Genomic DNA, 17,791 nt, shown 5'->3' with positions numbered 1-17,791 from the left:
TGTGTGTTGTGCACATTATAGCTGTGCTCCTGTAAGTGTGTGTGTAGAGCGTCTCCTCCAGCGTCTGCAGACAGATGCTGGAGCTCCTCCTGAGTGTGTGGAGACGCTAGTGAACACTGTGGTGTTAAACACAGATCGTGTGTGTGTGTTATCTACATTACAGCACACACACACACACACACACACAAACAATGAGTTTTACATCTTCATCTGCACAGGCTTTGTGTCTGAATAAATAAGAGTGTGTGTGTGAATGAATATGTGTGTGAGAGTGTATTAGAGAGAGAGAGTGTGTGTTTGTGTGTGCATGTGATTTTGAATATATGAGTGTGTGTGTGTGTGTGTGTGTGTGTGTGTGTGTGTGTGCATGTGGTTTTTGTGTGCGTGTAATTGTGTGTGTGACTGTGAATAGATGAGACGGTGTGTGTATGTGCTTGTGTGTGAAAAAGTGTGTTTGTGTGAGTGCCTGCGTGTGTGAGTTTGTATTAGTAAGAGAGTATGTGTGTGCGTGTGTGTGACTGGGAATAAATGAGTAGGTGTGTGTGTGCATGTTTGAATGAGTGTACTGCAGGAGTGTGTGTTGTTGCTGTATTGTCGTCTCCTGATAGTCTAACGTGTGCGTGTGTGTGTGTGCGTGTGTGTGATTGGTTCTGCTGCTGATTGGCCTCTGAGTGTCCGTCAGCCTTTAAGACCCCTTCAGTTCCATCTTAATAAGAATAACAGGACAGAGAGCGTACACATACACACCTCTGACCTGACGGCTGGGTTACTGTGGAGAAGAGTGAACATCACACACACACACACACACACACACCGCTCATACTCAGTCTCTGTCTGTTCCAGTCCCATTATCTGAACAAGAAGTGCTTTCTGGACAAGCAGAACATCTAGTCTAGCTCATTCATCTTCCTTCAGCTTAGTCCCTTTATTAATCAGGGGCCGCCACAGCGGAATGAACCGCCAACTATTCCAGCATATGTTTTACACAGCGGATGCCTGTCCAGCTGTAACCCAGTACTGGGAAACACCCATACACATTCACACTCATACACTACGGCCAGTGTAGTTGATCAGTTCCCCTATAGCGCATGTGTTTGGACTGTGGGGGAAACCAGAGCAACCGGAGGAAACCCACGCCAACACGGGGAGAACATGCAAACTCCACACAGAAACACCAACTGACCCAGCCGAGACTCAAACCAGAGACCTGAGTGCTGTGAGGTGACTGTGCTACTCACTGCGCCACCGCGCCGCCCTGTAGTCTTGTTTTCAGAAATGACACTGTAATGCTGAATGTTTGAGTTCGCTCTTCATGTCCTGATCTCCGACTCTCTGATTTCTGTCTTGATTTTTGCTGTGACGTTCCCTTCAGAAGGTGTGTGAGCAGCTTTTCCAGAGCTCTGACATGATCCTGACGTCTGTGTTCAGTTCAGTAGTGGAGCGTCTTTACAGAAGATCTGCTCTTTACTCTTCATTCTCTCTCGGTTCTGCTCTCCTGCCATCACACAGCTTCAAAGTGAATCAGATTCTGTTGATCAGAGGCGGTGTGTTCATCCTCAAAGCGGACCTGTTTCAGGCAGATCAACACGCTTTGATTATACACTGCACTATAATGCTCAGAGTTTGGGTCTGTTTCTACTCCAAATATACAAAACATTCTGAAATCTGGGTTAATGTAAAGAAATCAGGCACCACCATGTGAAACACGAGAGTAATCTGAGGATGGGGAAGCAGAGGGATCTGGCTTTGCCTTTTTTTATTAATCTTTTTTATTGTAAGAACAAGCTGAGGGTGATGCAGTGGCGCAGTAGGTAGTGCTGTCGCCTCACAGCAAGAAAGTCATTGGTTCGAGCCTCGGCTCAGTTGGTGTTTCTGTGTGGAGTTTGCATGTTCTCCCTGCATTCACGTGGGTTTCCTCCGGGTGCTCTGGTTTCCCCCACAGTCCAAACACATGCGGTACAGGTGAACTGGGTAAGCTAAATTGTCTGTAGTGTATGAGTGTGTGTGTGAATGTGTGTGTGGATGTTTCCCAGGGATGGGTTGCGGCTGGAAGGGCATCCACTGCGTAAAAACTTGCTGGATAAGTTGGCGGTTCATTCCGCTGTGGCGACCCCGTATTAATAAAGGGACTAAGCCGACAAGAAAATGAATGAATGAATGAAGAACAAGGTGTAATAACACACAAAGACTTGACAAGACCTTTCCTCCCCCCCCTCAAAATAAATAAATAAATGAATGAAAAAAATGTAATTAATTAAATATTGACAGTCACAGAGTTCTGATAGTACAGTGAGGAAGTATTTAACCTCAGTGTGTGTGAGATCACTAGACTGCACACTGTATAAACATGTTCAGCGGATCCTCTAAGAGAGTATTAAAATTCCTCCAATCTTAAAAACAGCATCATATCCCTACACCAGAGTGAAACTAAACGTGTTTATCTTGATTTCCAATTAAGCAATATTCTTCTGAGCCATAAGACACGTGAAGGCATGAGCGTCCTGATAATTACTGGACATGACTGTACCTTGCTCAAGAACTCCAAAACAGCCATCTCAAGAGTTCACCCTCAGCTGATGAGCGATCATAAAGTGTGTTTGGCATGCTGTCCGGGAGAGAGCCCTGAGCTCATGAGATCCTCGAGCCCGGGGCTCCCTCCGGTTTGCAGGGCGAGAGGGGAGTTTGAGCTCAGGTAGATGTGGAGAACTCCCCTGCTGTAGCTCATGAACAGATAGTGATCACTCTTAAGAGATAACTACTGACTAGCAGCATGTCTATGTGCTGATTATTCAATTAACTTAAGCTGCATGTTTTTGGACGAAGGAGGAAACCGAGGAACCCGGGGGAAACACATGTGAGCACGGGGAGAACATGTTAACTCCGCACAGAAACGTCAGCTGGCTTGGTAAGGACTAGAACCAGTGATGTTCTTGCTGTGAGGGAACAGTGCTAACCATGGTGCCACCCATCTAAAGCAGGAGGAGTAGGGGTGGAGGGGGGATTCTTTAAAATGAAGATGGCTGTGATATGGAGCTGAGGGTATTCATAGTGGCATAGGAATCATCCGATTGGTCAATCATAACTAGAATAATGCAGGACCGGCTGTGATCAATCATAAGCACATGATCCTCTCGACATTACTTTATAAATAAACTTCACTTCAAAGCTAGGCCTAAAGTCTTTATTACATGCCGAATGAATGATGATTGTAAGCTGAATGATTTCTCTCACATGTGTCTCTTACATTTGTGTTCATCTTGGGAAGTCTCGCCTTACTGTAGTAAAGTCTGTGGAGGACCGTGAACTGAATTAAGCTTAAGTGAGAACAGGAGGCTGTTCCGTTCACTCTCTATATCATCACTGCGGGTTTCCTCTGAAATATTCACTCCCAAACGCTTTGATCATTCATCTACAGTCTTATTTTTATTGATGTTAAATTTTATATATATTAGAAACGACTCCTTTAAATGTAAGTGAATGTTTAATACTGCATCCAATCCTGAATGAGGAGTTAGGGAGGGATGTGTGGGACAATGATTTTGGATAAGATGTTGAATATGAAAATAGCTAAACACACGAGATCTTCACTTTCTGACGTGAGATTATTCTGCTTCCCTATTGTCAGATTATTCTGCTTGTTTTAGGGGAAACTCTCTTCATTTTGTTCAGTATTTCTGAAATCAACACTATATTTCTGCCTGTGAAAATGCTTCTTGATGTCAGAGTTTGTAGATGTTTGATCTAGAGGCGAGACAGAAACTCTGAGTATAGCTGCATTGTTAAGTACTGATAAATATTAAGATATGTCAGTGTGTGGTGCAGGTTAATGGAGGGTTCTGCTTCTGTCAGGCGTTCTCTTGTGTCTGTTGCACAGCAGCGTCTGACCGCTGAGCTGAGGCAGTGCATTTCTCCAGGTTTTGTCCTCTTTGAAGCTGTTTGAGCTGCTCTACATTAGGAGCTGAGAGATCTTCAAAGGTTTCCGAGTGCAGATTTAACCTTGAGAGATGCAGCGGGTCTCGCTCCTCTACAGGAGAATGTCTACTGTCTGCTCTGCTTGTGTGAACAGCCCTGTGCTCCTGAAACAGAAGCCTCTCTACATGAGAATGCAGCGCTCGCCGCTCCTCCGGGGAGGGGTACAGTAGACGCATGAAAGAGACGCTTTAAGACATCAAACAGTCTGAGAGGAAGAGCGTCTCCCGAGAGGAACAATGAGAGTCAAGTTAAAGAGAGAGACGTTCCTCAGATCTCCGCTTTAGCAGATGTGTGACGGCGTTTAGAGAGACACGGATGATGAGGAGAGCCTCCTTCAGGAGATCCAGAGTTGGGGAAAACACACCGAGATATTAGAACAGCAGGCTTTCCTTACTGCTTCTGTCTCCTTTCTAGTTCAAATATTTAAAAATGATTAAGTCAAGAAGCATTTTTAAGAGTTTTCCTGAGACTAGAGCGAGCGGTGAGGCCGTGTTCAGTGAGAGGAGTGTGATGGGAATGTTCAGGGTGTGAATGGGGTCCGGGTTAAGCATTTCTTCTACAGTTCTTGTAACCGCTCTGCTGTGGAGCTGAAGCTTTTATGCTCCCTCTTTTTCTTAGCAAAGGAAAGAAAATGGCCCACTTTGTCCCATACGGGCGCTACAGCTCTACATAAACAGGGCACGATCATTCAGAATCAGCTATTTGCAGACCTGCCAACATTTATTCCAGAAATTCTGGGAGACTGGCGGGGTTTGTTGAGTGGTGGGGTGTTTTGGCGAGCCGTGATGTTTGTGGTGTTAGCAGGTGGCTGCGGCGATTGGATACTAAACTCAAGTTGGTGACCGAGGAGTGTTTCAGACTGTACACTGTAAACCCAAAAAGTTAGGGCAACTCCAGAGGTGGTAGTAATGAGTACGTTTTGAGTACATTTACTCTTACTCAAGTAAATTATTAGAGAAAAATCATTACTCTTGCTTGGCTGCATTCCTCCCTTACAGCCAAGTGATAATAAATATGATATATAATGTGTCTTGTTTGCTAATATCGCGAGGCGCCGCATTGGAGAGGGTGTGTCACGAGAGGTTGCTATAGAGACGTATCTCCCGCTTTCGGTTAGAGCACACCCGCCTGTTGGGATAATGGCTGAAGTCGAGGAAGACATGCGAGTTTGCCAGTTTGAAAGACATCCATCTGCGGTGCGGTGAGTTTATCAGACCTGGTCACTCGACCTCAAGTTCAGTCTATGCTTTTACTCCAAGATGTCAACAAGAATAGTTTCATAATGCGATGCATACATCGAACTGACATCGCAGCATATACATGAACGACAGCTCCGACCTGAAACAACACATAGTGGTAAGAGTCAACATTATCCATACATATAGACGTTTATTAATGGTGACTATGGGATAACTAAAGAAACGGCTGTTTAATGGAGTAACTGAATAGCCCTGCACACATTAGTCATTTAACCATTAAAAATAAAACATTTAAACATTACTTTTAACATACGACTGCTTTAACAGAAATATATTATCAACACAGTTTTACTGTTTTAATAACTCATTTCTCATAACTGATGTATTTTCTCTTCTCCATGATGGCAGTACATAATATTAGACTAGATATTCTTCAAGACACTAGATATTTCGTCACCTTAGAATTAGAAGGCTCTATCTGACATTCTTCTCAAAATAGAGTTATTGACATATCCTTATTAAATGATAACTTATTTACATTATGGGATGCTTTTTTATAAGTTGTTTACATTTTAAGACTTTATTTAAAAACAGATGTCACACACACACACACACACACACACACACACACACACACACACACACACACACACACACACACTGCCCGCTATATGGAATGCAAAAACTTTAAAATCTTAAAATCATTCAGAACGCAGACAGATCATCCCAGTGACGATTTCTCAAGTGCCATTGAAAGCCTTAACCAGGTTAATTGGACAGGTCAGGGTAATTAATGATGGTTTGTTCTGTAGCCAATCAAAAGAAATATTGCTGAAGGGGCTAATAATGTTGACCTTAAAACGGTTTTAAAAACTGTTTTTATTTTAGCTGATCTAAAACAAGATCTTCTTCAGAAAAATACAGTAAATACTATAAAAATGTATATATACCTTTATATTTATATATAAAATGAAAAGTAACTAACTATTTACTTGAGTAATTTTTTCATCAGATTTTTTTTACTCTTACTCGAGTAACTTTTAAGATTGTTAATTCACTTTTACTTGAGTAAAAATTTCTGCAAGTACTTGTACTTTTACTTGAGTATAGATTTTGGATACTCTACCCACCTCTGGTCAACTCAAACCATTTGAGAAAACCGGCTGCAACTAATCCTTTTAAGTTCCAAAACTAATCCTAATGAGTACTGTGAGCATACTACATTTGAGTAAACGGAGCGATTTGAGCACAGTTACACCTGATAAACGAAGAGAATCAAGCCACTGAGTACTGTAAAACCCAACAAGTTCAGCCAACTCAAACCATTTGAGTAAAAAAAAACTCATCTATACTTCACAGTGTACCAGAAAGCATGAGGACCGGGGGGTTGGGGGTGGAAGTCACGGAAGTTCTCTGGAAGAAATAACAAAACAGGAGGGTGGTGGGAGGTCTGAAATACAGCAGACTGACGGAAATAACGGGAGTTCTGAAAACTGTGAAGAGCCTGCTTTAGTGGCGCTGCTGCTGCTGTGGGAAACGATTGAAGATGAAGGCGTGGCTATGCGCAGTCACTCTCTGATTGGTCTTCTGGATGATTAAATATTGTTCCCTGAAGCTGCGGTCGCACTAGAGGTTGATCAAGCGAAATTCTGTCATGCGGCGCTGTGAAAGGAACGAGGTTAAACAAGCTGATTAGACATTAATAAAGCGAGCGATTGCTCCATATTGTAAATCTCTGTCCAGAGAGGTCATGTTTTGATCCTCAGTTGGTCTCACGCAGCCAAGTGTTGTGATTTCGCTGGTCAGAGTTCATCAAACTTGAACTTTCCAAAGCAGCAATCTGCAAAACTTGACGCACAAACTTGCGTGTCTGATCTGACTTACTTGCATGCATACGAATGGAAGTCTATGAGGAGAAAAGTGCAGTGTGACCGCAGCTTAATTCATCAAGACCTGATCACATGACCATTACACAACCAGCCTTATGCCCCATTCACACAGGGCGTCAGCGTCAGCGCTTCACATTCACTTTGAATAGGTGACGTCAGGCGTTGCCGAACTGCATTGTGGATCTGTCTGCACTGCTTCAGAGGCGTTGCTCGCTGCAGAAGTTGGGACTATCTCAACTTTTCAAGCGCCGACGGAATCGTCAGCCAATCAGATCACTGTATGCAAATACACCAGCTCAGACAGTAGCTGATTGATGACTAATTTCATTGTCTGACGCTGCTATGACGATTGCATCAGCCCCAACTTCAGACACGCCCTCTGTCAAGCGCTGGCGCTGGAGCCCCGTGTGAATGGGGTGTTAGAGGTGACAGTGCTTTTGTGGCTCCAGATCTCTGGACTGCTCTTCCTCTTACACTGAGAACTCTGGGCTCTGTTGAGCTTTGTAAAAACAGTTAGACACATCTTTATTGACCAGTTATTAAAGGTCTCCTGAAGTGCTTGGAAATTTACATTTTGTTCAATGTTCAAAACCGAAGCATGAAGAGAGGGTGGGACAGAGTAGCTCCTCCCCTTTTTAAAAACAGCCAATAGTGTTTTGTTTTAACACTGCTGTGCCAGTGAGAGGGGTTGAAGTGTGTTGAAGGGGGCGGGGCATGTCAGACACTACAGAGCATTTGATGAATAAAACTGTTGATCATTTAGGAGGAAGAGACCAACTGCACACTTGACATCTTTATATCAGCTCTACATCTCCTACATGTGAATTTAGTCACTATTTTGGTGCGCTCTAGCTTATAGATGTGCTAAGAATGAACAATACTGACACTAACAGCTAAAACCTTTGTCTTGAGTTGATGGGGCCTTCAGTGTAACAGTACGGTGAGCTGGGTTTATATTCGGTTTTATTTGTACTTTGATTTTAACCTGTTTTGATTCCTGTAAATGAATGTGTGAGGTCTTGTCTGGGACAGGTGTTATATTAATACATTAACTTACTTATTACTCATGTGAACAGCCCCTGACTCAGGAATGGAGTAGACTGTCAGGATGCACTGATGAATGTTGGTGTTATAGTCATTAATGAGGGTTTACTCTGTCTGCAGGAGTGATCCGCGAGACCTTCCACCGGGACCGGGATCAGATGGTTCCAGTGACGCTGTTGGCCATCGCTGTGATCCTGGCCTTCAGCATGGGCGCCATCTTCAGCGGGATCCTGGTGTACTGTGTGTGTGACCACCACCGCCGGCGGGAGTTCCCCATGTCAGGACGCAAAGAGAAGGACTGTGCGGCGTCCCGCCGCGGCTCCATGAACAGTGTGACCAAGCTGACGGGGCTGTTCGAGACGCAGGCTAAAGACGGGCGTGCAGAGCAGATGCTGACCCCGCTGATGAACGGCCGGCTGGTCAACGGGCGGATGCTGATTAAAGCGGAGCAGCACCTGGACCTGTCCGCCCTGCCCACACCCGAGTCCACACCACTGCAGCCACGCCGCAAGCCTAGCAGGGGGAGCCGAGAGTGGGAGCGCAACCAGAACCTGATCAACGCCTGCACAAAAGAGCTGTCATCAATGGGCTCACCTGTGATCCCGACAGAGCTGCCGCTGCGGGCGTCCCCGGGCCACATCTCCAGTGTGGTGGTGCTGCCACTGCCACCACATCAGTCGTACCAGCACGAGTACGTGGAGCATCCGCAGCAGCGCCCTGACGATCCAGCGGCCACGCTGGAGTTCCAGACGCTGCGGAGTCCGTGCCGTGGTGCAGAGGAGGAGGTGGTGCCGCCACGAGTGCCCCAGCGGGAGGCATCCCTGGTGCCACCGGCCGTCCCGCAGATGGGCAAACGGCTAGACATGCACTCCTCCATGTACGCCCGCGGGTTCCCCATGAGCTCCGGCCTGAAGAAGCAGCACAACACCAACTCCTCCAACTCCTCACACATGTCCAGGAACCACAGCTTCCGTGTGGAGACGCCTCCGCCCGCCCCGCAGCGCGTGGACTCCATGCAGGTCTCCTCTCCGGGCCTCGGCCTCTCCCACCACCCCAGCCTCAGTTCTTTCGGCTCTCTGTCTCGCTGCGGAGCCCGGCAGATGAAGCCCGACGTGCCGCCCAAACCCTCGGCCGTGTCCTACTGCAGCAAAGCCACATCCGGAGACTCCTGCACATAATCCAGAGCGGGAGAACACACGTGGGGAACAGCTCAGTGTGTCTGCGGTGTACAGCCCTGTACAGGAAACGCAGATCACCCTTTCCTTTCTGTTTGTTTTGGTTTTGTATATTTTTTAATACGTACACATCGGGCTGAAGAGTCCCCGAGCGCAAACACACCGAGAGGAGGAACTCTTGAAGATTTACTCAGCGCTCCGTCCTGATTAAAGCAGGGCTGAGGTTCGTTTTCTGCCAAAAGCACATGGAGACGGGTGGAGATGTACGTCACGAGGAGCCCGCTGTTATCCAGCTCTCGGAGAGTAAACTGTGAAGATCCGCCGTCTCTGCGCTGCTGTTCCTGGACAAAGCAATGGAGTTCTGCCTTAGTGCAAGAGTTCAACACGTCTACTGAAGCGGTCGGCTAAATAACACGTGACTGTTAATACTAATAGCAGGTTGTATTTATTTTTAATAAAGTGCTTTTGCAGAGAGAGCGTCTCTTTTAGGCTCAGACGAGACGAGAGCGATCGTTTTAATTTGAATTAATCGAGTGTGAAATTATTTAAAGTCATTAAACTGGAGCCAGCACTTCTGTCCACTAACTCTTTGGACGTTGCTAAGCAAACTCTGAGGTGTCGGGAAGCCTTGCCAGAGGGGATCGTGGGTAAATCAGACACACAGGAGCGGTCCGTCTGCCCTCGTCTGTCCGCAGAGTGCCATTCTGAAGGAACACACAGACGACATGTGTGTGTGCAGACGCTGGCTTAACGCTTTCAGATGTATGGGTTCCTCTAACACACACACACACACACACACATATGTGTTGGCAATAGTGGTTTACGAGGACTCTCCATTGGTCTAATGTATTTTATACAGTAAAACAGTGTATTATTATACAGCCCTACCATTAAACCCTCACAGCAACCCTGAGGCAGAATGTCTACATCTATTTTTAAACCTTTTTAATAACAAGGACACAAAGCCTGTCCTCATAAACCACCATTAATAGGTCGTACCCATGACATTATACATGTGTGTCCTTGTAAACCACCAATACCAATACACACACACACACACACACACACACGTGCACAGGCCCGTGGTTGAATCATGTCCAGTAAGCCTGTTTTCCTCCTTCCACCTGTAAATGTGTGCCTTACACCCCTGAGTAGTGACGCGTGTGTTAGCTGTTAACTGTCGTAGTTCTGATGATGAAGATGATGAAGATGATGTTTGTTTTTCTCGTTTGATTAAAAAAAGACACAAAACACAAAAAACCATGTAATTGCTGAATGTAGGTGTTGTCGTTGTCGACTCTGGTCCCTCTGCTAACCACACATGCTTGATTTCTGATCGTGCCAATGAAGGGTTGGGGTTGGAGCGTGGCGTTGGGTTTTCGGTGTCGATTTGCTTTGTCCTTGTTTACTTCTCTACAGTCCAGAGGAGGTTTGTACACTGTTTGTAGATGACGTGTCTCTGTGGATCCGGCTGCTCGGAGGCAATAAGAGGAAAACACAGGAGCGAATCCGACACGACGCTTCTCCCGAACACACACACACACACCAGCGCTCTAATGTACATGATCAAACACAGTTTGTAGGCAGTGAATACAGGCTGGCTCCTGTGTAGATATGCACTTCAGTAACACTAGGAGACAGATTCATGTTCTCAATGTTTGTGACAGATTCCCATTAATATAATTTTCTAGCTCTATGGTCGTGACGTATTACGAGGGATTGTTATTTAACTATTTTGACACACGTTCTCTTGAAGTTGACGTTTGTAGATGTTGGCCTGACCGGCTCCGCCTCTTCCTGTTGTGGGCGGAGTCTCCTGTGTGGTGCCTTCGCTCCGTCGCCCTCCAGACTCCAGTACTCCTGTATGATACGGTTCTGTCACCGGTGTCTCCCGCGTCTGATTCACAGCTAAATGTATGTTGTAAAGAAATTCTCTTTAATAAATGGAAAGTAATAAAGCATTGAGATGTGTTCACAGAGCGGCTGTGGTCTGTTGTGGTCAGTGTTTGGGTGTCAGGTGTGTGTTCTCGGCCTCTCCGTGCCCTCTTCTTCATTGAGATATGTAGAGCAGCACCTCACACACTCGCAGGCTGATTGTGTTCTGTAAACTGAGCCTGGATCAGCCGTGACCTGCAGAACCTGTGCTTGTGTACTGTGTGAGATGCGGATCTGATCATTCTCAGATGGAGAAACAGGTCGTGTCCTGAACTACACGATACACTTATGCACTCAACAGGGTGGTGAATGAGTTTGGTGTGGAACACTGATGTTATTTTACTAAACGGAAACACAAACCGTTTCCCAGATAATGTTTAACCGGTGCCGAATCAGTGATATAGATGACTAAACTATCAATCTGTAGCATGAGTACAGCCGAACTCTGGTGAATGCAGCTGCTCTCAGGCTACAGGCCGATGGTTTAGTCATCAGGAGGTGCCGTGATCCCTCATGTGGGACACTTTACATTCACAATAACAAATACATGAAATAACCCAACCTCAGCTGAAGATAGCTCCTCCCCTTCATCAGTAGCTCCTCATCAGTAGCTCGTCCCCTTCATCAGTAGCTCCACACCTTCATGAGCAGCTCCTTCTCTTCATCAGCAGCTCCTCCTCTTCATCAGCAGCTCCACCCCTTTATCAACAGCTCCACACCTTCATGAGCAGCTCCTCCTCTTCATCAGCAGCTCCACCCCTTCATCAGTAGCTCCTCATCAGTGGCTCCACCCCTTCATCAGCAGCTCCTTCTCTTCATCAGCAGCTCCTCCTCTTCATCAGCAGCTCCACCCCTTTATCAACAGCTCCACACCTTCATGAGCAGCTCCTTCTCTTCATCAGTAGCTCTTCCCCTTCATTAGTAGCTCCACCCCTTTATCAGCAGCTCCACACCTTCATGAGCAGCTCCTCCTCTTCATCAGTAGCTCTTCCCCTTCATTAGTAGCTCCACCCCTTTATCAGCAGCTCCACACCTTCATGAGCAGCTCCTCCTCTTCATCAGCAGCTCCACCCCTTCATCAGTAGCTCCTCATCAGTGGCTCCACCCCTTCATCAGCAGCTCTATAGCTTCATGAGCAGCTCCTTCTCTTCATCAGCAGCTCCATCCCTTCATTAGTAGCTCTTCCTCTTCATCAGTAGCTCCTCCTCTTCATCAGTAGTTCCTTCCCTTCAGCAGTAGCTCTTCCTCCTTAACAGTAGCTCCTCCCCTTAATCAGCAGCCCCTCCTCATCATCAAAAGCTCCTTCTCTTCATCAGTAGCTCCTCCCCTTCATCAGCAGCTCCATCCCTTCATTAGTAGCTCTTCCTCTTCATCAGTAGTTCCTCCCCTTCAGCAGTAGCTCCTCCTCCTTAACAGTAGCTCCTCCCCTTAATCAGCAGCCCCTCCTCATCATAAAAAGCTCCTTCTCTTCATCAGTAGCTCCGCCCCTTCATCAGCTCCACCCCTTCATCAGCTCCTCCCCTTCATCAGCAGCTCCACCCCTTCATCAGTAGCTCCTTCTCTTTATTACTAGCTCCTCCCCTTCATCAGCAGCTCCTCTTGATCAGTAGCTCTTCCCCTTCACCAGCAGCCCCTCCTCCTCGTCAGAAGCTCCTCCTCCTCATCAGTAGCTCACTCTTTATCAGTAGCTCCTCCTCTTCATAAGTATAAGTAGCTCCTCCTCTTCATCAGCCGGTCCTCCTCTTCATCATCAGTAGCTCCTCCTCTTCATCAGTAGCTCCTCCTCTTCATCATCAGTAGCTCCTCCTCTTCATCAGTAGCTCCTCCTCTTCATCATCAGTAGCTCCTCCTCTTCATCATCAGTAGCTCCTCCTCTTCATCATCAGTAGCTCCTCCTCTTCATCATCAGTAGCTCCTCCTCCTCATCAGTAGCTCCTCCTCCTCAACATTAGACACTCATCATCCGGGTGTTTGAGCTGCTCTTGTTCATCATGAATGCTCTCCTCATCCTGTTTATTTGTTTAGAATAGTGCTCTAGTATGTGATTTGGGACGCAGCTACAGGTTTACAGCCTAATATAAGGCTGTTCTCAGGCCAGTACTGTTGTTATTTGGTCATGCTGAATAACTGAACCCTCCAGCGAATGATCTTCTTCTGTATTGTTTCTGTCATATGTGTCCATGTAAAGATGCTGAAGTGAACCAGAAGGTGCGGAGACCTTAATTTCAGTATGTTAATGAGCTTTAACTAACACTGAATATTGAGTAGGGGGCGGAGCTTTCTGTTCACACATCATTCCCTCATATTGAACTAATAGCAAGAGGGGCGTGGCATCAGAGAAGGAGCCAATCCAGATGCAGAAGCTCTGAAGATCACCAAAGCAATGGTTTTGTTGAGAGGATTCATTGAAATGTTCACCAGACCAGTAACAGACATCATAAATGTTGATTTCACACAGACTTTAACAAAGGCATGTCCAAACTCGGTTCTGGAGGGCCGGTGTGCTGCAAAGTTTAGTTCCAACCCCAATCCTTCTTATATATACTGAATTTACTTTAGCTACACAAGCAGGACAGAGGTGCATTCTCTACATACCTCTCCTAATCTACCCACTGTACTGAAAACGAGACCGTAATGAGCAGATCATTCTGCAATGACTGTGAATCTTACAGCAGAACTGTTTCAGACTTATTCCTCCTGCATGTGTGATGAGGGTTTATGAGCTGAATGACGCGGCTGTGACAGTAATCATGTTCATAAAGCAGCACATTCCTGAAGCGGAGACTTCCTCTGATTCTGACTGACGTCTCCTGATGATCCAGAATACACTCACGTTCATCACAGGATCACTGCCCCCGTGTGTAAATCTGCTCACTTCACAGCTCTACAGTTAATCAGGAGACTGAACTCATGCAGCCGATCTCCAGGTCTGGCGGGAACACTCTGAATCACATCAGACCATGAGCATCTCCCTACAGAAGGTGAGAAGGGCTTCAGCAGGCGCAGTCACTATACACAGTAATGCGGCTGAGTGAGGGTTATTATCAAGAGCTGCACAATACCAACAGCAGAATGCCTGATTATTACACCAGAATGAGAGTTCAGGTCAGCCACATCAGCCTAGACAACAACCTTCAGACTTGTTTGCAGGACGAATGGGACAGAATGAGCCCTGAAACACTACAGCACTGCTGTCTTCAGTCCCTGAACGTCTTTAAGTGAAGTGAACAGGTAGTAGCAGTGCTAAATGTTTGACTGATACTGCTGTTGTTAAATTGGGATCAACAGTGAGATACGCGTGTCCACTGACAGCTGCTGTTCCACTGGAGTCCTGCTGAACTCATAACTCCTTCATTCATTAAGCATTAGCCTGATGTTCTCTGAGCACATCACCTGCAGATGATATTATTTATTATTATTATTATTATTTATCATATAAACACTAATAATGCATCATTTGACAGTTTTCAGCACACATCTACAGGCTTCATCAACATTCTTCTGGTATTATTTCATATTTAATGTACTCATTCAGTTATTGGTGATTCTCTGATTCTCTACACAGCACTCAGAGGACAGAACGCAGCGCCTGATGTTCATTAATTATTCATATTTATGTTAATGTTTCATCACAGTTAACATTTATCCAGAAATAGAGTTTAATCAACTCAATACAGCATGAACTGAGAACATTACAGGCTTTAGCTGCGAGATGCTCGTGTGTGTGTGTGTGTGTGTGTGTGTGTGTGTGTGTGTGTGTGTGTGTGTGTTAGCACTCAGCTGCTCTGAGGATGGATGTTCTCCTGCTGGTGGTGTTCTTCAGCTGAAGGTCAGGTGATGTGTTTCCTGTCTGCTAGAGCTGATGTTCAGCCCTGATTCACATACAGAGATTCGCTTCAGGATGAATGATTCACTGATTCACTGATTCACTGGCTGTGGGATCAGCTTAATGAACACAATCAACACATCAGTCCGTCCTGATCCTCTCTGTGCTGACACACATCACTGAGTGAAGAAGAGGTCATTTACAGTCACAGTTCACACATGAGGGATGACTTTATATATGTGTGTGTGTGTGTGTGTGTGCGTTCATCTGGAGCACAGTGGAGTGAAAGTCTCACCCGGTGACCTTGAGGTCAGAGGTCAAAGGTCATGCTGAAGATCCCAGAGAGAAAGAGATGAGTGACAGCCGAGGGAGGGAGCGATGTCATCACCTGCTGAGTGTGTGTGTGTGTGTGTGTGTGTGTGTATGTGAAGTATGTCTGATGTGTGTGTGTGTGTGTAGTATGTCTAGGTTCGTGATGCTGAAAGCAGAGCAGCAACCTCCTGTATAATGAACGAGCTCCTCCCCCAGGTGACCGACAGCTGTGGCTTCATTTGCATTCTGCTCCGCCCACTTTTAAGCTGAGACAGCACACACACACACTTACTCTGTCACTGAAAGACACACACACAATATCACTAACACAAAGACTAAAAATACACACTCACTGAAACACACACACACACACACACTCTTCCTTATCCTCAGCACAGGAGATCCAACAGCGCAGAGAGAGAGAGAGAGTGTGTGTGTGTGTGTGTGTGTGTAAGCGGAGTAAACCTGCAGCTGGGGATTTACTGCATGGATTTCTCCGCGGGTACCTGGATTTAGGAAACAGGATTAGTGGGTGTGTAATTATGGCTACTGAAGGGTATGTGTGTGTGTGTGTGTGTGTGTGTGTGTGTGTGTGTCATGCACAGATCAGCTTTAAGAATTGATGAATTCTGCCCTAATTTCAGAGTTCTTGGCTGAGCTGAATATGAAGAAAAACTCAGGAGGAGAAACAAGCTGCTCTGATCTGAACCCACACACACACACTCTCTCTCTCACAGTCACAAAAACACACACACAAACACACACACAGACACACACACATACACTTGTGTCCTGTAACTGTATGTTATAGTGCTGATTAACTCAGATCTCCGACAGCGCTGTAAATCTGACGTCAGGTCCAGCCGGTGCCAGTTTCAGGTCACACACACACACACACACACACACACACTCGAGCAGAGCTGGGTAAGATGCACAAGTGTGTGAAAGAGTGTGTTGATGCGTCTCGAGGAAAACAGCAGAGGAGAAAAGAGAGCGACTCAAGACCAGAGAAAGAGGCAGTGTTGGAGACAAGACGAGGAGCATTCACACACACACACACACACACACACACACACACACAGACACACACACACACACACACACACACACAGACGCACACACACAGACGCAGACAGCCACAAAAGCACACACACATTCACTTACTCAGAAATACACACAGAAAAACACACACACACACACACACACACACACACACACACACACACACACACACACACACACACACTGTCTTCAAATAAAACTCCTGCCTGCATTTTTAAAATAACCATCAACGAGATGATTTTCACCGGTCACTTTATTAGGTACACCTGACTAGTATCGGGTTGGACCCCTTTTGCCTTCAGAACTGCCTTAATCCTTGGTGTCAGAGATTCATCAAGCTGCTGGAAATATTCCTCAGGGATTTTGCTCCATGTTGTCATGATAGCATCACACAGTTGCTGCAGATTTGTCAGCTGCACATCCATGATGCCAATCTCCCGTTCCACCACATCCCAAAGCTGCTCTATTGGATTGAGCTCTGGTGACTGTGGAGGCCATTTGAGTACAGTGAACTCATCGTCATGTTCAGCAGTCTGAGATGATTGAGCTTTATGACATGCTGTGTTATCCTGCTGGAAGTAGCCATCAGAAGATGGAGACACTGTGCTCATAAAGGGATGGACATGGTCAGCAGCAATACTCAGGTAGGCTGTGGCGTTGATGCTCAATTGGTACTAATGGACCCAAAGAAAATCTCCCCCACACCATTACACCACCACCACCAGCCTGAACCGCTGATACAAGGCAGGATGATCCATGCTTTCATGCTGTTGAGCCGAGCATCTGAATGTGTGAGCAGAAATGGAGACTCATCAGAGCAGCAACGTTTCTCCAATCTTCTATTGTCCAGTTTTGGTGAGTCTGTGTGAATTGTAGCCTCAGTTTCCTGTTCTTAGCTGACAGGAGCGGCACCCGGTGTGCTCTTCTGCTGCTGTAGCCCATCCGCCTCAAGGTTGGACGTGTTGTGTGTTCAGAGATGCTCTTCTGCAGAGCTCGGTTGTAACGAGTGCTTATTTGAGTTACTGTTGCCTTTCTATCAGCTGGAACCAGTCTGGCCATTCTCCTCCGACCTCTGGCCTCTTCAACAAGGCATTTGCGCCCACAGAACTGCCGCTCACTGGATATTTACTCTTTGTCGGAGCATTCTCTGTAAACCCTAGAGATGGTTGTGCGTGAAAATCCCAGTAGATCAGCAGTTTCTGAAATACTCAGAGCAGCCCATCTGGAAGCAACAACCATGCCACGCTTAAAGTCACTTAAATCCCCTTTCTTCCCCATTCTGATGCTCGCTCTGAACTGCAGCAGATCCTCTTGACCATGTCTACATGCCTAAATGCAGTGAGCTGCTGCCCTGTGATTGGCTGATTAGACATTTGC

General features: G+C 46.2%; 1 protein-coding gene across 4 annotated transcripts in view; it reads left to right on the top strand.

The window, feature by feature from the left end:
- sema6a (sema domain, transmembrane domain (TM), and cytoplasmic domain, (semaphorin) 6A) overlaps window positions 1–11,256 on the top strand; it is a 97,478-nt gene extending 86,222 nt beyond the window's left edge. For 3 of the 4 annotated variants that reach the window (XM_073909171.1, XM_073909170.1, XM_073909169.1), the window contains one exon: window positions 8,225–11,256. In XM_073909171.1, coding sequence (XP_073765272.1) covers window positions 8,225–9,282 — 1,058 coding nt within the window. In that variant the 3' untranslated portion in view covers window positions 9,283–11,256. 4 annotated transcript variants of the gene reach the window in all.
- Window positions 11,257–17,791: the final 6,535 nt, after the last annotated feature.

The sequence above is a fragment of the Danio rerio genome, chromosome 8 (assembly GCF_049306965.1).
Source record: "Danio rerio strain Tuebingen ecotype United States chromosome 8, GRCz12tu, whole genome shotgun sequence".
NCBI lineage: Eukaryota > Metazoa > Chordata > Actinopteri > Cypriniformes > Danionidae > Danio > Danio rerio.
This window is presented reverse-complemented; position numbering and strand designations above follow the sequence as displayed.